The 22,859-nt window shown below is 52.9% G+C and overlaps 1 protein-coding gene across 2 annotated transcripts in view; it reads left to right on the plus strand.

The window, feature by feature from the left end:
• The window catches only part of TSPAN15 (tetraspanin 15), a 49,163-nt gene that overhangs the window by 21,507 nt on the left and 4,797 nt on the right, over window positions 1-22,859 (plus strand). The window contains exons 2-5 of one of the 2 annotated variants that reach the window (XM_070432896.1): window positions 3,425-3,610; window positions 4,792-4,866; window positions 16,061-16,156; window positions 18,660-18,776. In XM_070432896.1, coding sequence (XP_070288997.1) covers window positions 3,425-3,610; window positions 4,792-4,866; window positions 16,061-16,156; window positions 18,660-18,776 — 474 coding nt within the window. The remainder of the gene's footprint in view (window positions 1-3,424; window positions 3,611-4,791; window positions 4,867-16,060; window positions 16,157-18,659; window positions 18,777-22,859) is intronic. The other variant, XM_070432897.1, reaches the window with a different exon arrangement.

Genomic DNA, 22,859 nt, shown 5'->3' on the forward strand with positions numbered 1-22,859 from the left:
TGTGTGGGGAGCCGCCTTGGGGTTGCCTGCCAGGCCTCTAGGAGAGCTGGGTGGCAGCACCTCGGGGTGGACCAGGAGGAACGGGCCGTGGGTACCCAGCGGTGGGGGAGTCAGGAGGCTTGGGTTGGCATTTGCCATGATAGCTTTCCCTATGGCTTCAGTGGTCTGGAAATGCTGTGGTGCTTTGCAACAGGAGCGCGATGGGAGGAAGTTTTGTTTCCTGCCGACATGCTGTTCCGGAGTGGGCCCTGGGGCTCGCGGGATCTTGTCAAAACAGAAGCTGAGTTCTGCCTCTGTGGAGAGGGCTGGGATCACTTCTGCTCAGAACTGGGGCAGCGACAGCGCTGGTGTTTTGGAGATGGTTTCCTAAGCAGGACACCTTACCTCGGAAGCACAGCCTCGGGGGGGAGGGGAGTGAGGAAGAGGGGTCGCCATCCTGCCTGAGAACTGTTTTCTTTGTTTACAACAGGAAACGTAGGACTCTCAAACGTATATGGGTCAATTGTGAAAATATTAAGATGTTCTCCTGTTGGTTCAGTGACAGCATGAGGTTTACACTTTTCATCAAGATGAAAAATGAGCCCTGGCTGGTTTGGCTCAGTGGATAGAGCATTGGCCTGCGGACTGAGGGTCCCGGGTGTGATTCCAGTCAAGGGCACATGCCCGGGGTTGTGGGCTCGATCCCCAGTAAGGGGTGTGCAGGAGGCAGCCAATCAATGATCCTCTCTCATCATTGATGTTTCTCTCTCTCTCTCTCCCTCTCCCTTCCTCTCTGAAATCAATTTATATATATAAAAGATGGAAAATGAGCCCCGACTCTGTAGCCCTCAAGTTCACCTCGTCCTCACAGTCACTCTCTGCCTGGGTTCTGAGGACTGTGCTTCCCTGTGGGGTTCTTCCTTAACCACAATCCTCAGCCTTGGGCTGGAGGCGTGGCCGCCTCTGTGTCTGGCTCAGGGTGAGGGCTGAGTGAGTGATTCTTTGCAAGTGCAGTGACCGGAAGCGGGGACCTGGCTTTCTAAAGCTGCATGCCCTTGTTCTCAAAGGCCCCACAGGGCTTAGGCTGATCTTGAACAACGATTTCACCGTGTTCTGGGTTTTGGAGCATGAGGTGACCAGATAGTCTTTGTTTAACCTTTCTCTTACAAAGGTAGGTTTCATTTCCTGGGATCACCATTTTCCTGGGTAGGGCCGTGTGTGTGTTTGTGCCCTGCCTTATAAATCTTAACGTTTACCCAAGTGGGTGAATTTGATGACATCATTTTACAGTTTTCCTGCTATGGCCATGTGTGAATAACTGGCTTACCACTGAGTTTGTCAATGCCTTCAGCACTTCCTGGCCCGTGTGTACTGGAAAGACATTCCTACTAGACTTGAGGGGAGTGGATCTCTGTAACCCAATTACCTTTTCAAACCAAAGGAGTGGCACTTAGCTGTGAAATACAGCAGACTGCGGACCGGAGGGTGAGGATCCTGGCTCCCTGGTCATCCCGTTACCTGGTGTTTCTAAGTAAGATTGGTCTGCGTGATATTTGGCATCCTTGCCCTTACCCAGGACAGTCTTTAGAAAGAAGTCAAAGGGATCTATTTGGAGGGCACGCTTAGCCGATTGATGGCTGGGTAGGCCAGTAGCTGCAGGGACAGCCTCCTCCGTGTTCCAGATGTTGGCTTATCTGTGCTCGTGGCACATCTTGCCAACATGTGAATTATCCCCTCACTTCCTTTCCTCGGGCCTTAGCCGGCAGCACCCTGTCTTCTGGTTATGCTCCCACATTGCCTTCCGCTCAGTGGAGGAGTCCAGGGTCTCCAATGATCTGCCTCTGCCCTCAGGAGTGTGTGGCCTAGAAAGTCAGAGTCCTTGGACAGGCAAGAGACTTGGTAGAAAGCATTGACCTCACACCCAAGGGGGTCTGTTGGTAAGCGCAGCTGGCATCCATTCAGCAGACATTGGTTGTAAACGCTGATTGTACTTCCTAAATGTCAGGGCTGTCCTGGCTGTTGGGGATGCCCGTAATCGTCGAAAAAACCCCTCCTGGCACGGAGCTTATATTCTTGTGGGGAAGACAATAACAAAATCAAAGGGAAAAAGTCATATGCTGGCAAGTGCAAAGGAGAAAAGTCAAACAGGGAAATGGGATCAGGGCGTCAGGAGGCGGGATTCTTTCTTAAATAAGATGGCCCTCCAAAAGGTCTCACCATGCACAGGTGACAACTGAGCAAGGGCAGGAAGGAGGTGAGGGAGTGAGCCATGTGGATTTCAGGAGGAAGCGCGTTCCAGGCAATGGAACAGCCTGTGCAAGGCCCAGGTTCTCTGATCCTCCACCAGGCATTCCCCCTGACTCACCAAGACTTTTCCCTAGATTTCCAAATAGGATCTGTATTAGTTTGCTAGGGCTGCTATAACACAGTACCACAGACTAGGGGGCTTACACAACAGAAATTTTATTTATTTTTTAAATTTCTTTATTAAGTTATTACATATGTGTCCTTATCCCCACGTTACTCCCCATCCCCCTTCTCATGCCCTCACCCTCCTGTTGTCTGTGTCCATTGGTTAGGCCTATATGCTTGCATATAAGTCCTTTGGTTGATCTCTCCCTCTTACCCCACCCTCCCCTAACTTCCCTCTAAGGTTTGATGGTCTGATGGATGCTTCTCTGTCTCTGGATCTGTTTTTGTTCATCAGTTTATGTTGTTCATTATATTCCATAAATGAGTGAGGTCATGTGGTATTTATCTTTCTCTGACTGGCTTATTTCACTTAGCATAATGCTCTCCAGTTCCATCCATGCTGTTGCAAATGGTAAGAACTCCTTTTTTACCGCAGCGTAGTATTCCACTGTGTAGATGTACCACAGTTTTTTAATCAACTCATCTATGGATGGGCACTTAGGCTGTTTCCAAATCTTAGCTATGGTGAATTGTGCTGCTATGAACATAGGGGTGCATATGTCCTTTAACAACAGAAATTTATTGTCACAATTCTGGAGGCTGGAAGTCTAAGACTAAGGTGTTGGCAGAGTCAGTTTTTCTGAGGCCTCTGTCTTGGGTTTGTAGGTGGTTGTCTTCTCCCTGTGTCTCCCATTGGTCTTCCCTTTGTGAATGTCTGTGCCCTAATGCCCTCTTCTTATAAGGACAACAGTCATATAGGATTAAGGCCTACCCACCTGACCTTATTTTAATCTAATTACCTCTTTACAGGCTCTGTCTCCTAATACAGTCACACTGAGGTCCTGGGGGTTAGGACCTCAGCATAGGAATTTTTGGGGGACTACAATTCAGCCTCTAACAGGCTCCCTCCCTGGACAGTCATTGGGGTGAGCCCCCTCAATGGCCGGTACCACGCCCTCACTAAGCTCTTCGGAGGAAAATCTAGTGCCTTCCAGTCCTTCTCACCTCTCCCTCCTCCCCTTTCTCTCTGCAGCTGATCGGGACCCTGGTTCTGTCCGTGGGGATCTACGCAGAGGTTGAGCGGCAGAAATACAAAACCCTCGAAAGTGCCTTTCTGGCCCCAGCCATTATCCTCATCCTCCTGGGAGTCATCATGTTCATCGTCTCCTTCGTCGGCGTGCTGGCCTCCCTTCGAGACAACCTGTGCCTTCTTCAAGCGGTGAGTTGGCCCCGCGCACCCCTCAGCTGGTGGGTGGCAGGCCCTTGGAGTCCCCGGGAGAGGCAGGGAGACTGGCCCAGGCCTTCAGGCAGCTCTCCTGGAGGGTTTCCTGGACCAGCCTCTCTGCCCACAGTGGCCACCTCCACTTCTGCATATGAAGGCTGATTTGAATACTAGCCTTCTCACTCACTCACACCCTCTGTGGGTCCAGACTCCAGTTGGAAGGGGTTGAAACCACATTCAAATGAGAGCAAGTGAAACAAAAACCAGTTGGTAGTGAGTTCTTAGCGCACATAACCAGCAAACCCACCCTGGGTCCAGGGGTGCAGGCTGCGCCCAGGGCTCTCTCCCCCACCCCCACCTCCCAGCTGGACACCGGGCATTGCCCTTCTTTTCCCTGGGCGGTGATGGCCAGCAGCCCCAGGCCAACAGAGTCCTTGTGGCTCTTGATCCCAGGGAGTCTTTCTTGGTAACTCTGGCCCTAATCCCAGGACTCAGAAGGCCTGCCCTGGGGCCAGGGGGTGGGGCCAGGCCTCCTGCCCTCCTTACTATGGGGTGAAGGATGGGTTTTCAAAGCTGGGGGTACCAGATAGGCAGATGCATTTGCTCTGCACCCACATTGTCTTCCTCACATGGGAGGCCCCTGAAAGCCCTATAAGCAGGGCCTCGGTGCTGCCTGAGGCTGGGATTTGCTGGCCTCAGTTTGGACAATGCTGGTACAGTGATGAAGCGCAGGGGTGGGATGCATTTTCTCTGTTTCAGGCATCCCCTCACCACACTGGGAGTCTGGGAAGCCACTTGTGAGGGGCTCTGCCCGCACAGCTGGAAATGCTGCCCTGTCTGTTAAGCCAAGCCTGTCCCCTCTGGAGCAGCCTGAGCGAGGACCAGCTCTCCTGTGGGGTTGAGGGAGGCGGAGCGGGGGTGGGGTGCTTTTCCATCTCAGTCCCTGGGACATACCTCGGTAACAGTCTGGGTTGGACAGCTGAGTCACTTTTCCTGACCACGGGCTTCAAAGACGGGCTTTCCCTCAGAACATCCACATCCTGTGTCCTCACAGGAGGAAGGGCGAGCGGCCCGGGAGGCTCTGTCATCTGACAGCGATGACGCCTGATGCGCTTGTCCTCGGAGCTGACGGCGCTTCCTCTGCCCCTCTAGGCAAATCTCTGAATTTTGTTTTTCAGTTTATGTACATCCTTGGGATCTGTCTCATAATCGAGCTCGTTGGTGGCGTGGTGGCCTTGCTCTTCCGGAACCAGGTGGGCCTGGGGCGCAGTTATCAGCCACATGCATGCCGGGCCCTACTGTGTGTGCCCCGGGCTGTAAAACTGGGCGTGCGCAGAGAAGAGAGCAGGGCATACAATGCCTCGTTTATTTTGCTGGGGAGACGGGCACTGAAAGGGGAAACCAGAGAGCAAGAAATCAGCACAGGGTGATGGGAGAGTGCCTGGGCGCAGAATGGGAGGACAATGACGGAATAACGAGAGGGAGCCTACCAGGTGAGGCTCAGGGGAGCAGATACCCAGGCAGAGGGAGCCACTGAGGCAGAAAGGAGCTTGTCTGGTGGGTGGACCAGTGTGGATGCACTTGGCTGATGGGTGTGAGAGATGGGGAGGGAGGAAGGCGGAGCTGCAGTGCCAGCCGGTGCAGGTCACGTGGGTTCTCAGGGGCCAAGGTGTAGGAGGTGGGAATTTTCTCCAAAGGCAGTAGGAAGCCTCTGCAGAGTTGTGTGGGGGAAGTGATGTGATCTGGCTTTCATTTCACTCACTGCGGGGAGACCAGGGGTTTGGCGTACATTTTGGAGGCACTGTCTATAGGACTTCGTTGTGCGGGGATATCAGAGTGAGGGTGAGAAAGGCTGAAAGGACCATGTGGCAGCAAACCCGCTGGAACGGTTTGCAGAATCAGGAGCCCTTCGAGCTGGAAAGGTTCTCTGGATTCCTGGTCTCCCACTCTTTCCATCACCGATGCCATGTAGCCTCATACGAGCTGTGTGACCTTGGGCAAGTACTTTACCTCTTGGGAGCCCCTGGGCTCCTTAGGGGTCATGGTTCCCAGCTCACGGAGTTCGGGCTGAGGATTTGATGAGAGAATGCGTGTGAAGAACTTGGCCCCTAGTGCACCCTCATTACATATGAGCTCCTTTGCCCTGAAGCCTGAAGAAGAGAAGGGACTTGCCCAAGGTCCCACAGGAAGCCAGTGGCTGCGCGGGGCTGACGGCCAGCTCGGAGATCCGGAGATCCGTCATTTCTCCCATAATCTGGTTCCTTTGTCTTCCTCCGGGCTTGGCGTTGGAGGCAGGGCTTGAGGAGTAGGGCCTGTTCTCGGAAACTCAGTTTTCTCTGTCCGCTCCCCTGCCCCCACCCTCACCACCCAGACTGTTTTGTTCCTGGCACTCCGGGGCATCACTGTTGGACGGTGCATCAGGGATGCAGCCAAATTGTCCATCTTGTCAGAAGTTGAGCCCAAGGCAGCAGTCACTGTCCCAGACACAAAGTTCCCAGACACCGGGTTGCACGGATCCCTCAAATGACCCAGATTCTGACTCCTGCCAAAGTCTTCACTGGCTCAGGTGGGAGCAGGAAGCAGCCTGTTCTGCCTGGGTCTCCTATGGATGGACCCGAACCACAGGCCTGTCTACACCCCTGCAACCCAGGGGTCTTCGTGTTTTATGAGCCCCGGGTGAGGGGAGGGGAGATTCCCATCATATTGATGAAGTCAGTGAGACAGAGAGGTTAGGCAGCCCTCCCAAGAGCACACAGCAAGACAGAGGCAGCTCAGTCCTTTTTTCAATTCTATTTTTTCTATCCCCCCTACCCCCCAGGTTTATTGAGATATAATTGACAAATAAAACTGTAATATATTTAAACTCTACAATGTGATGATTTGCTATACATAAGCATTGTGAAATGATCACCACAATCAAGTTAAATAACACGTCCATCACCTCACACGGTTGACTTTTGTGTGTGTGAGAATGTTTCAGATCTATCCTCTTAGCAAACTTTAAGTATATAATACAGTATTGTTAGCTCTAGTGACCATGATGTAAATTAGATCCTCAGAACTTATTCATCTTACCACGGAAAGTTTATACCCTCTGACCAACACCTCCCCATTTACACCCACCCCCAGTCCCTGGCAATAGCTTTTCTACTCTCTGGTTCTATGGATTCAACTTTCTTCTTCTTCTTTTTAGATTCCACATATAAGTGATACCAAAGAGTCTTTCTCTGTCTGGCTTATTTCACTTAGCATAATGTCCTCCAGGTTCATCCATGTTGAAACATATGGCAGGATTGCCTTCTTTTTCATGGCTGAATAATATTCCATTGTATATGTGTGTGTGCTGTACATGCACAATACAATATACATGCTGTGTTTTTTCTTTGCCACATTCATCTGTTGACAGACATGTAGGTTTTTTCCATATCTTGGCTGCAGTGAACATGGGAGATCTCTTCATGGCAGGTAGCTCTTTTAGATAGTGATTTTATTTCCTTCGGATGTCCATCCAGAAGTGGGATTGTGGGATCATATGGTAGTTCTAGTTTTAATTTTGTGAGGAAACTTCATACTGTTTTCCATAATGCTTGCCCCAGTTGACATTCCCCCTAACAGTGTACAAAGGTTCCCTTTTCTCCTCAGCGACATCTGTCATTTCTTGTTTTTTTCTTAATAGACATTCATGTGAGATGATAGCTCATTGTAGTTTTGCTTTGCATTTCCCTGATGATTAGTGATGCTGAGCATCTTTTCATTTACCTGTTGGCCATTTGTCTGTCTTCTTTGGAAAAATATCTATTCAAATCTTCTGCCCATTGTTTAATCAGATTATTTGGGGTTTGTTTGTTTTTTGCTATGGGGTTGCAAGGGCTCCTTATATATTTTAGATATTAACCCCTTATCAGATATATTATTTGCAAATATTTTCTCCCATTCTGTAGGTTGTTTTTTTTCATTTTTCTAGTCATTTCCTTTGCTGTGCTTAAACCTTTTAGTTTGCTGTAGTCCCACTTGTTCATTTTTGCTTTGATTGCCTATGACTATCGTTTCCCCATTGTGTATTCTTGGCACCCTTGTTGAAAATTAGTTGACTATATATTTCTAAGCTCTCCATTCTGTTCCATTGATCTATGTGTCTGTTTGTATGACAATACCATATTGTTTTGATAACTATAGCTTTGTAATATAGTTTGAAATCAGGAAGTGTGATGCCTTTAGCTTCACTTTTCTTGCTCAACATTACTGTAGCTATTTGGGGTCTATTGTGGTTCTATACAAATTTTAGGATTTTTTTTCTATTTCTATGGAAAATGCCATTAAATTTCATAGGTATTGCACTGAACCTGTAGATCGCTCTGGGTAATATGGACATTTTAACAATGTTATTTCTTTCAATCCATGAACAAGGGATATCTTTACAATTATTTGTGCTTTCTTCAATGTCTTCCAATGTTTTATAGTTTTTAGCGTACAAGTCTTTCACATCCTTGTTTAAATTTATCCCTAAGTATTTTATTGTTTTTTTTATGCTATTGTTAAATGTTATTGTTTCTTTAATTTCTGTTTTTTGGATAGCACCTAGTGTGTAGAAATGCAGCTGATTTTTGTATGTTGTTTTTTGTATCCTGCAACTTTACTGAATTTGTTTATCAGTTCTCAGTTTTTTTGCTAGAGTCTTGAGGATTTTCTATATATAACCTCATGTCACCTGCAAACAGACAATTTTACTTCTTTTTCTCTAATTTGGATGCTTTTTATTTCTCTTTCTTGCCTAATTTTCTTGCTTTGGCTAGGACTTCCAGTACTATGTTAAATAGAAGGGGTGAGAGTGGGCACAGTGTCTCTTCCTGATCTTAGAGGAAACGTTTTTAGCTTTTCACTTTTGAGTATGATGTTAGCTGTGGACTTGTCATGTATGGCCTTTATTAGGTTGAGATACATTCTTACTATACCTAATTTGTTGAGAGTTTTTATCAGCAAGGATATTGAATTTAGTCACATGCTTTTCTGCATCTATAGAGATGATCATATGATTTTTATCTTTCATTCTGTTAATGTGGTATATCACATGGATTGGTTGGCAGATGTTGAATCATCATTGCGTCTCAGGGATAAATCCCACTTGATCATGATTTTGTAATTCTATTGATTTTGGTTCGCTAATATTTTGTTGATGATTTTTGCAACTATGTTCATCAGGGATGTTAGCTGGTATTTTTTGTGTGTGGTTTCCTTGTTGGCTTTGGTGTCAGTGCAATGCTGGCCTCATAAATGAGTTTGGAAGTGTTCCCTTGTCTTCAGTGCTTGGGAATAATTTGAGAAGGGTCGGTAGTAATTCTTCTTTAAACACTTGGTAGAATTTACCAGTGAAGCCATCTTGTCCTGGACTTTTCTTTATTGGGAGACTTCTCATTACTGATTCAAGTTCTTTACTCATTATTGGTCTTCCGGATTCAGTCTTGGTTGGTTGTATGTTTCTAGGAATTTATCTATTTCTTCTAAGTTATCTAGTTTGTTGGTGTATAAGTGTTTACAACAGTCCCTTATGATCTTTTGTATTTCTGTAGCATCAGTTGTAACGTCTCCTCTTTATTTTTATAACATCTCTTTCATTTCTGATTTTAGTTATTAAAATATTCTCTTTTTTTCATAGTCTAGCTTTGTCAATTTTATTTATGTTTTTCAAAAAACCAACTCTTACCTTTATTGATCTTTTTAAATTGTCTTTTTTAGTCTCTATTTCATTTGTTTTCACTCTGATCTTTGCTATTTTCTTCATTCTAACTTCAAGCTTAGTTTGTTTTTCTAGTCCTTTGAGGTATAAAGTTAGATTGTTTATTTGAGATCTTTTCCCCCCTTAATGTAGAAAGAATCACTATAAACATTATCACTATAAACTTCCCTCTTAGAACTACTTAAGTGTTGGTATGTTGTGCTTAGATTTTAATTTGTCTTGTGATTTTTTTAAATTTTCCTTTTGATTTCTTATTTGCCTCGTTGGTTGGTTTCCCAACCTAGTCTTGCTACCTGCTCCTCCTTTTCCTCTTTTCTACTTTTCAGAAGGTCTGTTCTGCGCTGGCAGAGCCAGGGCATGAGTTATTTTGTCAGCAGGGCTGAGGGGAGACTTGTTTATTCCATTTGCCCACGCGATGCTTTTCTGTGCAGCCAGCAGGGCTGCCGGCCGGCCTGCGGCTTTCCAGAGATGATGGGTTAGTGCTTTGCTGGCCACGGCCCAGGTCCAGGTCATGGTCAGCAGCAGCAGTGGTTTTAATAAACAATCCCCTTTGTGAGCAGCAGTCTGGTTTCCAGCGAGCTTTCCCAAAGGCAGGCCGATTTGTCGTTTTCCAGCGCCTTGCAGTCACAGGGCTCCGACCCCACTCCTCTTTAGTGAGGGAGCCGAGCCCAGATGAAACCTCCAGGGGCCATTTGGCCCTTACAGCTAGGGATGCTGTGGGCCTGAGGTCGGGGTGGGCGTTACCAGTTATTCACAGACCCTGAGGGAACTGTGGGGTGAAGTGTGTGCCTTCCCCTGGGATGGGGTGTCCCCTCACCGAGCCCTGCCAGAGGATGTCTCGGTATGTAGCCCAGGATGGACCCTCACCATCGGGGTCTCAGTTGTTTGGGGTTCATGGTGGGCTGTGCTGTCCTATGCCTATAATACATATTTCAAAATAATTCAAAAATGAGATGCAAAACTATAAGTGCAGTAAGATTTCCACATGAAAAAAAAAAAAGGCCTAAAAAACTCTGGAAGGAAATAGAAATCTGAACACACAAACTCACATTTCCTCCAAGGGGTTGGGACGGGGGCGATTTTTATTTTCTTGTTTATATTTCTTTCCTAGCTTTCAAAGTTCCTTTTTCCTTTGTCATAATCCAGGGGAAAATACCATATAAAGAAAAATAATGTCCCTCCCAACTCTAGTGCAGTGTGATTTTGTCAAACAAGAGATGAGCCAATGGTGAGGCTAGGGAAGGAGCAGCCTGGCTTGTTGATGGTGCGGGAAGGGGCAGTGTACGGTGGAGAAAAAGGCGGGGAGCAATCACGGTCAGCTGCTGGGAGGCGGCGAGCTCCCAATTCCATGTTCTCCTCGCCAAGAAGAGAAGACAGCTTTCTCTGAGCCACACTGTAACAAGTCCAGCCCCCATAGGTGGCCTGCTCACTCTAAGAATCCACTTGTGGTGACAAATGGGGACAAATCATCCAGCGAATGACTTCACACTAAGTTCTCAGGAAATGCATGGACCGTGGCCACAGCCAGGCTGCAGAGATACAGACTCCCTGGAGTGAGGCAGAGACTCTCTACCAGCGCCTGGCCCTGGACCAGGGTTCTGCTGTCAGGCCCCTCCTGACAGTCAGACGGAAGAGACCTCTCTGCCTGCACAGTCCGGTGGCCATGCACTGGGGAGCCGGGCACAGAGCAGGTGGCCCTGAGGCCTGGGCAGTAGGAGCAGGGGTGCAGCATCTTGACCCCCACCAGTGGGAGGAAACCTGAATGACCTCCATGACTTGTCTGTCTCACCCCTCTTGACCTACCATCACCCCAGCCTGTTCCCGGGACTCTCTTTAGGATGTCAGGAATGTTGGAGGCGGGTGACCCCTACCTGTGTGTTCCCAGGCAGGCAGAGCTGAGCAGGGTCACCCAGAGGGTGCTGGGCTCTACCTGCTGTATCTGTGTCCCCATCCCAGGCCTCCTTCCCTCTGCCACCCGGGCCTTGACACCCAACTCCAGGCCAGGGGATGGTGGGCAGCACGCAGCCTGTTTATTTTATCATGACACTGGCACTAGTAGCTCTGGGCCTGACCTTGGGGTCAGGGAGAAAGGAGATGGCACCTGACATGCATACACACACACACACACACACACATACACACACATACACACACGCACGCACGCACCATGGCCCGCTTGGCTGAGCACCTGAACATGTATATCCTTCTACCCGGAGCAAAGGAGAGAAAGTTCTGCACTGATCTGGCCAGACTCCACTGCTGGTGCACCCCACCATGGATAGCCACCGGGGAGTTAGAGCTAGAGCCCCGAATACCTGGGAAATGGAAGCAGAGCCTCCCCCGCACAGGGATTAAACTCGGCCAGGCCTGTGGGTGGGAATGGCAGGCATTCCCACAACCTTGCAGCTCTCCTCTCCTTTTGTTCTTGTTTCTTGGGTTCTCTTTGGCCCTCAGTTGTCAGCTTGGGCCAGTCCAGGGCTGGAGCAGAGCCTGGGCCGGGGGGCCAGAGGACGAGTCCCCACCTTCGAGGGACTGAGGGAAGCCCAGAGAGGCTGGCTCAGTGCTCTGAGGTGCTGGTTTCATGTTCTGAGAACCAGGTTGGCATTGGTTCCAACGGGGCTGCCAGCAGCCGGCCTCCCCGGCCTTGAGTTTTAGAAGCTGATATGGAGCCCGACAGCCTCCAGGAAGCCAGGAGACCAGGCCCTTCCCTCCCTCCCTCCTCTCCCTGCTCCTCCAGCCTCCCAGCCAGGGGAGCTGCTGCCACTGCCCCCCCACCCCTTCCAATTCCTCATTGATTTAGAAACACCCTAAGCATCTCTGCTGAGAGGGGCGATGTGGAGGCTTCGGATGCCTTTAAAACGAGATTTGCAAGAGAGAACTAGATAGCTTGAACCTGGTGGCTTACACAACGGCCCTTTGATGTTTGCTTACTGTTTGCTTAATTTAGCCTGGGCCACGCGGCCTTGAGGCCATGCCAGCGGTTTGTGAAAGGTGGTTTTCTAGTCCTTGTTGGAGCTGCCCCTGCTGGTGTGTGTGTGTGTGTGTGTGTGTGTGTGTGTGTGACACTGTGTGTGTGACACTGTGTGTGTTTGCCTCTGGGAGCAGCACAGGAAGCCAGAATTGCCTCTTCCCTGTCGGGCTCCACAAGGCGTATCCTCTGGGTGGCACCCCCAATCCCTCTGAACACAGCAGAGCTCCCTACAGTCATAATGAACAGGGCAACCTACCTGCCTCGCTGGAACTTCCCACCCACCCGCCAAACCCATCACAGCATAGGGACCGCCTGACTGTCCTACACATCTCCTTGTACACACACACGCACACAGAGACATGGACACAGACACACAAGTGCACATACAGACACACACACAGACACTCACGCACATGCACACACAGATACACAGATACAGACACAGACATAGACATACACACATGCACACACAGGTGCACACACAGAGACACATACAGATACAGGCACGGACATACACACATGCACACACATGCACACACACAGAGACACATACAAATACAGACACGGACATACACACATGCACACACAGGTGCACACACAGAGACACATACAGATACAGACATGGACATACACACATGCACACACAGGCGCACACACAGGCACACACACAGAGACACATACAGATACAGACACGGACATACACACATGCACACACAGGCACACACACAGAGACACATACAGATACAGACACGGACATACACACATGCACACACAGGTGCACATACAGATACAGACACAGACATACATGCACACACAGGCGCACACACAGAGACACATACAGACACAGACACGGACATACACACATGCACACACAGGCACACAGAGACACATACAGACACAGACACGGACATACACACATGCACACACAGGCACACACAGTGCCAAAGGCAGTGCACACACATGCAGAGAGGTCCCTGCTGGGAACTGGGGCAGCTGCTGCCCATGGAGCCTGGGACCATCTGTTTCCCCTGCCCGTGTCCGGAGGCCTCCAGGGGGGCCTGTCTTCCCCACAGGGCCCCGCTCCGTTCCCCAGACGGAAAGCCTGCTTCCCACACAGGCCTCTTTTGGAGTCGGCAGCTTGGGAAGGTGCTCAGACTGAGACGGTTTGGGGAGAGAGGTCAGGGCTGCTCACCAAACAGCGAGGGAGAGCTTTCCCCTTCGGGCCTCTGGCATCTCCTCTGCAGACCTGCCTGGTCCTCCTGCCCTCCTCCCCTCCCCTCCATCTCTAGCACGTTGACCCGGTGGAGGGCTGGGAGGTGGCCAGTGGGCTGGGACAGGTGCAGAAGGACGTGGTGCACCGGGGCTGTGTCTGCAGTGCCTCGAGAGTGGCAGGAGGCCAGTTGACACGCCCTCATGCAGGTAGCCTTAGACATGTCCCTGACACTGACATTACCCCTTGTGGCCCAGCTCAGCCAAGGGCCCCTGCGGCATGCCACTCAATCCATGAGCTCATTCCTGTCCTACCAGGGGTGGCAGACTGGCTCTGCCCTGGTGTCCTGTTTCGTAGACACTCCAACCATTGCCCAGGATCACCCAGGGGAGCAGGCACCTAAGGCTGGAAAATCCAGGTGGTCCCTGCTCTGCCAGGCTGTGTGGCCACCCAGCCCTGGCCCCAGGATCCAGCGCCAGACACGTGCAGTCCGTGGGCTGTTGAGTGCAGAGGTTTCAGTGGGAGAGGCCTGGCCCAGGCCTCGGAGGCTGTGTCCAGTCTTCCCCAGCTCCCAGGTCTGCTCCGGGGCGGCTGCTCAGCAGCAGCAGAGGGCTCTCCTGCTGCCACAGAGCTTCCCCTGCGCCGGTCTCCTTGTCTCCTTGGCTTTGGGCGGTGTGTCGGGAGGGACCTGGCAGATGTATCCTTTGTGTCTCTTCCTGACACTGCAGATGGGCTGGGGAGATGGCCCCAAACTGAACCGTGGCTTCTTAACTGGGCTTCTTAAAGTGCATCAGGCGGAGAGTTTGACACCTTGAGTCAGCATCAACCTGCCAGCGACAGCAGGGTGACCCTGGACAAGCCACATGGCTTCTCCAGGCTGCAGGGTGCTTGTGAGGGGTCCTCGGCCAGGGACTGGCTCTTGCGCAAGGCTGCCGCCATTGAAGTATGTCTTTTGGACAAGACGTGGGGCCGTGGTTCCCCCTGGGCTTAGCTGTTTTCCACGGATGATGTGATGGGAATGAAGTGGTGCCATGGGTATGTGTCTCTGGAAGAAGAAAGATCTATACCAGTGGTCGGCAAACTGCAGCTCACGAGCCACATGCGGCTCTTTGTCCCCTTGAGAGTGGCTCTTCCTCAAAATACCACGTGCGGGCGCGCATGTACAGTGCGATTGAAACTTCGTGGCCCATGCGCAGAAGTCGGTATTTTGTGGAAGAGCCACACTCAAGGGGCCAAAGAGCTGCATGTGGCTCGCGAGGCGCAGTTTGCTGACCACGATCTATACTAATAAGACCAGGACCTGCTATGTCCCCGCATCTTCATAAGGACTTTTGTAGCTTTATTTTATTTAGATCTCAAAGCCCTATGAGGCAGAGGATGCCTCTCCATTCTGCAGGGGAAGAAATGGAGGCTCAAATGTTAAATGAAGTGCCTGAGGCCTGGGTGGCTGCAGGACTGTTCTTGATCCTAAGGCCTGACAGCCCCTCTCAGCCTCGTCTTTGATCTGGAAGATGTCATACACAGGCCTGGGAAACGGAGGCCCAGAGAGGGGAAGAGCTGTGACGGGGCCGCAGTGGCAGGCCTGGGCCTGGACCCCAGGGCCCCGCTGCCCCAGTGTCCCCGCAGGCACCTCCCCCGGCCGTCGTCTGGCTCCAGGGCCGAGAATGCCCGCTTTGTGCCGCACAATCTCTGATGATACGAGGGCCTCCCTGCTCTGAAGGCCCCGATTGTCCCTGTGAGCATGGAGCTGGGCTGCCCACATCCCCGTCCCCACCCCTCCCGCTATGGGGCCTTTTGTGCTCCGGGATCTCAGCACAACAGCCAGGCCGTTGATCCAGAAGGCCCGGGGTGACTGGGGGAGGGCGGCATGCCAGCGCTCTTGCTCTTCCCGGCGGGGCTTGCCCCAGTTCCAGCCAGGAGGTGGGCCCTTTCCTCCGGGCCAGAGCCCTGCCGCGATGAGGGGGGGCCACGCAGAACTCGGGAGACCTCATGCCCTGTCCTGGCTGGGCCCCTAACCAGCCTGCTCTGCGAACTGGGGAGAGTCAGGGCCCCGCTCTGGCCTCAGCTTCCTTACCTGTAACACAAGAGGTTGGATAGTAGAGAAGAGTGTAGAGTTCTGGGGGTCAAAGGGAAGATTCAGCTCAGGCCTGTCTCTGGACAGTAGAAGGAACACCAGGTTGGGAACCGGGACAGCTGAGCGCCGGCCCCATGGCTGCTTTGGGGTTGTGCACCCCTAGCTGGGCCCCCTCTCAGGGCCTGGGTTGTTTGATCTGCAAAGGAAAAGGGGGTGAGTCCCTCCTGCTCAGACATGGCAGAGGGACTCAGGCGTCCGATGGGCATTAGAGGCACAGAGAGGGTGTGTGGGCAGGGAGGTCGAGAGTGTTCAGGGTGGGAGGGAGGGGGTGCTCCATGCGGGCAGGGATGGGGCTTCCTGGGCACTTGGGCACTCTGTTCTAGTGGGAACTTCCGGGGGTCTTGGGTTGGTCTCTGGGGTATGTGTGGTCCTCTTTTGTCATTTTTCTCTTTAAATAGACCATCGACTTTCTGAACGACAACATTCGAAGAGGAATCAAGAACTACTATGATGACCTGGACTTCAAAAACATCATGGACTTTGTTCAGAAGAAGGTGAGCCAGGCTTTTTGAGTCAGAGATGTGCCTCCCATGCGCTTTGCCCCCCGCTTGGGACCCTGCTCAAGAGGGTGAGGGTGAGGGGTGATGTGGCTTATCCATTCCCAAGCAGGTGGCTGACCAGCCAGGACGGGGCTGACCTTCTCAACCAGTCCTCTGCCCACGTGCCTTGCCCTACCTGTTCCATGGACCCTCCCCCTAAAAATGGGAATAAGGTTAGGAGTAGCTACAGGCCACCCTGCAGGGTCCCAGGGTGCCCCTCTCCAATGGGCAAAGACCCTCCTTCCTTGAGAGGGGAGTGAGCTGAGCTCTAAGCCACCCAGGTCAGAAGTCCCTTCTGCCGGCTCCTTCAGTGGCGGGAGCTCACGCCCGGCCAAGTCCAGGTCAGCCCCGGTGGGAACAGAGCCCTTCCCTGATTCCAGCCCCGGTGGGAACAGAGCCCTTCCCTGATTCCAGCCCCGGCATCGGGAACAGAACAGGGCTTCTCCTGTTCCTCCATGACCCTTCTTGGACGGCGATGATGTCATTTTGAGATGCTGTCCCTCTCCCCCAAGGGTGGCCCAACCCTGTGAGTGCAATAGCAGCTGCAGGGCCGGCCCCTGTCCTGCTTGGCTTAGACACACCCATCTCACTTAGTCCTGACCCTCAGGCTCCTCATCTGCCTCGGGGGATCCTGATGGTCCCCCTCCTCTTGGCGGGGTTGCCTGGACTTGATTCAGAAGTGCTTAGAGCAGTGCCAGGCATGGGGCAAGACCTCAGTCAGCAGGTGTCAGTGTCCTCATGTTCTCCCAGGTGAGGGCAGGCAGGGCTGGAGGACTGTGAGCCTGCTCAGCCCTGACAGCACTTCCTGGACATGGCTTTGGGGGCTTCCGCTGGCCTCACCCCGTGATAGCCCTCAGTGGGGACCAGCATCTTACTGCACCCAGGGTCCCCGAAGTGGCCACTCCCTTGGCTCAGGGCTTTCTTGTGGTCACAACAGGTGCAGCCTCTGGGAGGCCCTTCTTGGCCAGGGATGTGCTTGCCAGCTCTGTCTGGTGGGTGGAGTGCGATGCTTTTATTGGACCCAGCCTTGAGCTGGTTGGGGATTTTATTTCTCCCAGGGTGGGTGGGGGTATGACTCATGCTCATTGGGCACACTTGGTGTCAGGCCCTATGCTGGGTGCATCATGCACGGCCTCTCTTTGTAATCTTCAGCTCAGCTGTGCACAGCTGGGATTTCTCAACCAGCTTTGCAGATGAGGATCTGAGGCTCAGAGAGGCTGATCAGCTTGCCTGAAGTCACACAGCTGGGAGTGGTGGTGTGAAGATGTGAACTCGGGTCTGTCTGATTGCAAAGCAAATGCCCTTTGTGCTGTACCACAGAGAGGCACTTCCAGGTCCTAAAACCTAATAGCCTAACCGGCCCTGTGCAGACCGTGAAAGGTTGTGGGCTGATCAGGCCCTCTCACCATATCACTCCCCTGGTTAAGCCCTCCAGTGACTTCCCGTCACTCAGAAAGAATACGATCCCAGCTCCTACTGTTCTGCCTCACAAGGCTTTGTAAGTCTGGCCTGTGCTGCCCCCTCACCCTCACCCCTCCCACTCTCCTCGCTGTGCCCTGCACGCTGGCCTCCGCCTGCTGCTGAAATACAGCCGGCTCATTGCTGTGCAGGGTCTTTGCACGTGTTGACTTCTTCCTGTTGTTCATGGTTCAGATTAAATGTCATCTCAGAGGCCTTCCCTGACCTCCTACCCTGACGCTGCCCCTCCCCCTCCTCCCCTGTGTGTCCACATTCCTGGTGCACAGCGCTGTGGCACTGACCTTTCCATGCCGTGCTTGCACTCGGACTCCCTCCACTGGAATGTGTCCCACGTGGTGGGCAGGGCCGCGTGCTTTGCTCACCCTGTCCCTGTGGTGCCCAGAACAGTGCCTGGACACACTGCACCCCAGAAGAGTAACTACTCCCCCAGGCATTGGCACCGCTCCAGGGGGAGATGCAGGGAGGAGCTCATCTCGGGGGAGAATGGCACCAGCCTTCTCATGGCTCAGTGCTGAGCCCAGGGCCGGACGGAGGGGGGTGCCTCTCTGCTAAGGGCAGCAGGCAGGCAGCGCTGGGGCCACTGGTTGTGGTGGCTTCCATAGAATCCCAGTCTCTGGGACCCTGTAGGCCAACTTCCCTGGTCTGACACCGGCACTGGGACACGAAGATGGAATCCACTTGTCGAGGAAGGACTTGGCCTTCCCGTGCTTAGCCACCACCCTGGCATCCCACCAAGAGGCTTCTCAGCCTCGGCTCGCATGCCTCTCCGGTGACGGGGTGCTCTCCACCTCCGGGGCGGCCATGCTGCCTGGGGGGGCTTCGCCCTGACAGCACCCAGCTCAGGTGCTCCCTGTCACTCCTGGGACCAGGGCGAGCCACCTCATAAATTGCACCGTCCCCTGCCAGGACCCCCTCCTGCTGTGTGCCCACGGCCTCAGTGGTCACAGCAGCTCCCTTCCCTGCTTGCTTCCTCCCTCAGTTCAAGTGCTGTGGCGGCGAAGACTACCGAGATTGGAGCAAAAACCAGTACCACGACTGCAACGCCCCCGGACCCCTGGCCTGCGGGGTGCCCTATACCTGCTGCTTCAGAAACACGGTACTCCCTGCTCCCCGGCCACCCCGCTGGTCGGGCACCTTCATTGTCTTTAGGACAGGGGTGGGTGGGTGGGATAGGCCTCAGGTGGCGGTCATTGTTCGGGCCTCCTGGGCCTCAAGGGCTCCTGCAGGGGTGAAGCTGGCGGGGGGGGGGGGGGGGCTTCCTTCGCTAGGAGTGGTGAGTCTGCATCATTGCGCCTCACCTGTGCAGGCCTGTTCTAGGTGCTTTAGTTGTATTAACCCACTTAGTCCTGTCAGCTACCCTGTGAGGTCGGCGCTATTGTTTTACCCACTGAACAGGAGAGGAAACTGAGGCAGCAGAGGGTTGGTGGGGCTGGGATGGCAGGCGGGCAGCCATCGCCAGAGCTGTGCTCTGGACTCCCGGATAAGCCAGGCGGGAGCAGGAGAGGACTCCGGCCAGGGCAGCTTAGCGGGGGTGGCCGGTTCAGCCTCCGCAGCGGGAGGGCCAGAGCAGGGCCGGCCTTGGGCGTCTCCAGGGCTTGAGGGCCTGGTGATCATCAGTAACAAGGCGCCTGGAAGGGGGGCTGGTGATGTAAATGCCAGCAGGGGCCTGCCAACCCCCTCACCCACTTAGCGACGTGGGAGGCGGCCCTGTGTAGTCACCGCTTACGAAGGACAGAGGCTTCGTCAATCTTCTGTGTTTGACTAATGTGTCCAAAAACTGCCTGGTTTCTGGGCTGGAACGAGGCAGAGAGCTTCGCGATTACTCATGCTCCGATAGTCATGGAAAATTTCTCTTCGGACGTCGCCATCATTCTGTGCCCACTGGCGGGTTCAGTAAACTGAGCAGCTGGTGGCGTGGGTGTGGCCTCACCCAGGAGTCGGGGAGCCAGTGACAAGGGCACGAGCTCTGAGAAAGGCTGGGCCAGGAGGGAGGTGTGTTGGAAATGTTAGCTGCCATTTTAGGGGGGCTCTCTGGGCAGGGGATGCTGGGAGGGAGCCCAGTGTTTTTGGGGGGCCTGTGGGAAATGATCCTGAACTTCGTCAGCCAGGGCAGAGGCACCTGAATGTCCAAGTTGGGATGAGGAAGCCCAATTTTAGTTCATTCATTCAACAAGTATTTACTGAGGACCAACTATTTGCCAGACGTGGTTCCGGGTTCTGGGGGTTAGTGCTCCGTGTGTTCTTAGGCAAACACACGGAGAACTCTCTGCCTGCATGTGGACAAAACAAATAATAAAGGAGGATGTTAGAAGGTGATAAGTGCTAGGGACAAAAAGTAAAGCGGGGGCGTGGAGGGCTGCCATTTTAGATACTGAGAAGGTGGGTTCTCCGTAAAACCCTGAAGGAAGTGAGGGCGTAAGCCATGCATCTCTGGGGGACGGGCATTCCTGGCAGAGAGACCAGCAAGTGCAAAGGCCCTGGGGTGGGAATGACCCGAGTGCGTTTGAGAAACAGCACAGAGATAGTTTGGCTGCAGCAGAGTGAGGACTGGGGGCGGTGAGGATAGTAGCAGATGAAGCCAGAGAAGTTATGGGTGCCCCGAAGGCTACCGTCAGAACTTTGATGTTCCCCGGAGTGACAGGAAGTGACAGGCTTCAGTGGCTGAGTGGCAGCTCTGACTTGGGCTTTCCCAGGATCACCCTGGCTTCTGTGGGGACAGAGGTGGAGGCAGGGAGCCGGGTGAAGGGCTAGTGCAGCCGTCTAGGCGTCACAGGTCAGGCTGTCTGGGCAGCAGACTCTGGGGTTCGGGATAGTGAGCAGGAGGCTCAGTAGAAGTGCTCTCAGGGTCAACACCTGTAAGGGAGCTGACAGAGCAGAGCTGGGCAGAGGGGGAAGCTGAGCGACGATGCAGACCCAGTAGGAGCCTCAGCTGAATCCATGGGGCACGGAGGCCGAGGCTTCATACCCACTGTGACCAGGCATTGCAGTGGTCCCGTGTCCCACCTGGGAGGGACTGCTGGCTTTGCTCAGCAGAGAAATAGAACTAATAGGACGTGTGCCCGTGTGTGTGTGTGTGTGTGTGTGTGTGTGTGTATGTAATTGGCTCACGGAATCATGGAGGCAAGGGGGTCCTGAGAACTGCAGGTGAGTCAGCAAGCTGGAGACTCAGGAGAACCAGTGCTTCCTTCCAGTCTGAGTCCCAAGGCCTGAGAGCCAGGAGGGCTGCTGGCGTGGGCCCTCGCTGAAGGCTGGCAGGTGGAGACCCAGGGCGAGCTGGTGTTTCAGTTCAGATCTGAAGACAGTCTGGCTGGAAGCATTCTCTATAAATTGGGCGGGGGGAGGGGGAGCAGCCTTTTTTTTTTTTTTTTTAAATGATTTTTAAATTGATTTTTAGGGAGAGAGGAAGGGAGAGGGAGAGAGCAAGTGAAACATCGATTGGCTGCCTCCTGCACATCCACTATCAGGAACTGAGCCTGAAACCCGGGCATGTGCCCTGACCGAGAATTGAACCGGCAACCTTTTGGTTCACTGGACGATGCTCAACCAACTGAGTCATGGCCGCCAGGGCAAGGCAGCCTTTTTGTTCAAATCAGGCATTTAACGGATTGGACGGGGCTTGCCCATATTAGGGAGGGTGATCCACTGTCCTTGGTCTACTGATTTAACTGTTGTTCTCATTGGAAAGATTCCCTTACAGAAACAGCCAGACACTGTTTGGCTAAATATCTGGGCACCGCCAAGCTCGGTCAAATCAACACATAAAATCAACCACACGTGACAGTCACTGCGGGGGGTGGGGGGCTGCCAGCTAAGGGCTGCTGCCAGCAGCGCTCCCCTCCCAGCAGCAGCTGCGGGGTGCTGGGCAGCTCCGCACAGCATCCACCACACCGGGCAGGAGGAGGCAAAGGCTCAGGGCAGGTGGCGGTCGTGGAGGAGGCAAACCGTGTTTTGCAAGTAAGCCGACAGGATTTGCTGGCAGATGGGGTGTGGGGGGTTGGTGAGAGGAAACTGAGGAGAACTCCCAGAGTTTGGTCTGAGCTACAAGAAAGGTGGGGCTACCACTGCTTGAGGGGGAGGACTATAGGGACAAATTTGGGGACGTCAGGAGCTCAGCATGGACATGTGGGGTTTGAGAGCCAGTGTGACGTGCCAGCAGGACTGTCAAAGTGGTAGTTAGAGATGAGCCTGGAGTCTGGGGGAAGAGGTCAGGCTGGGAGTATAAACACAGTGCTGGCCTCTGAATGGGGACACTGGGTGGGGAGGTGCCCGCCACCTGGCTGCGTGATCTCCGGTCCTTCCGTGTGCTCCCCGTGTCCCCCGCACTGGGATGATTTTCTCTAAATGTGAAAGAGAGTGTTTCCTTCCTCGATGGAATCGGTTCCATTTGTGTGTGAAGCTACTTGTCTTATACGATCACATTCAGCCAAGGTTCTGAAACACATAGAACAAAAAACTAAACTTAAATAAAATGGAATTGTGGGAAATATATTCTGAAGTAGGAGGGCCGGATGACAGAGATGTGAAATACTGACCTATCAGCTGCAGTGGTTCTCAACCTTCAGGCCCTTTATATACAGTTCCTCATGTTGTGACCCAACCATAAAATTATTTTCGTTGCTACTTCATAACTGTAATGTTGCTACTGTTATGAATTGTAATGTAAGTATCTGATATGCAGGATGGTCTTAGGCGACCCCTGTGAAAGGATCGTTTGACCGCCAAAGGGGTCGCGACCCACAGGTTGAGAACCGCTGAGCTAAGGGCTATGGAGTCCCTGAAAAGGGACTTGGTGGCTTGGTGCTCCCTGGCAGCCGAAGGAAAGGTGGTGTGGCCTGCTGCCCTGGCAATGCTTAGCAGAAGCAAGCAGGCCCGTCCTCTGGGGAAAGCCATGGTTCCCCTCGCTCTCAGCTCGAAAAGAAATACCCTAACAGGGCTTCCTAGAGGATCTGGGCAGTTCTGGTCCCTCCCCCAGGGAGAGGATTCTTCCTGCCTGAGCCTTCTCTGCCTGGGCCTCAGCGGCTAACCTGGGGCAGGAACTCCGCCTCAGCTCCCCGGCTCTCTAGGGGGTAGGGAGCAACAGAGCTTCACATCGGCTTGTAAATACCGATTCTGTGGTCCAACCCAGGCAGGCTTGACTCTGGGAAAGCCCCTGGATGCCTCTTATCCCCCTCCTTGGAGG

The sequence above is a fragment of the Myotis yumanensis genome, unplaced genomic scaffold (genome assembly GCF_028538775.1).
Source record: "Myotis yumanensis isolate MYYU_CA2020_CCGP unplaced genomic scaffold, mMyoYum1.0.hap1 SCAF_13, whole genome shotgun sequence".
NCBI lineage: Eukaryota > Metazoa > Chordata > Mammalia > Chiroptera > Vespertilionidae > Myotis > Myotis yumanensis.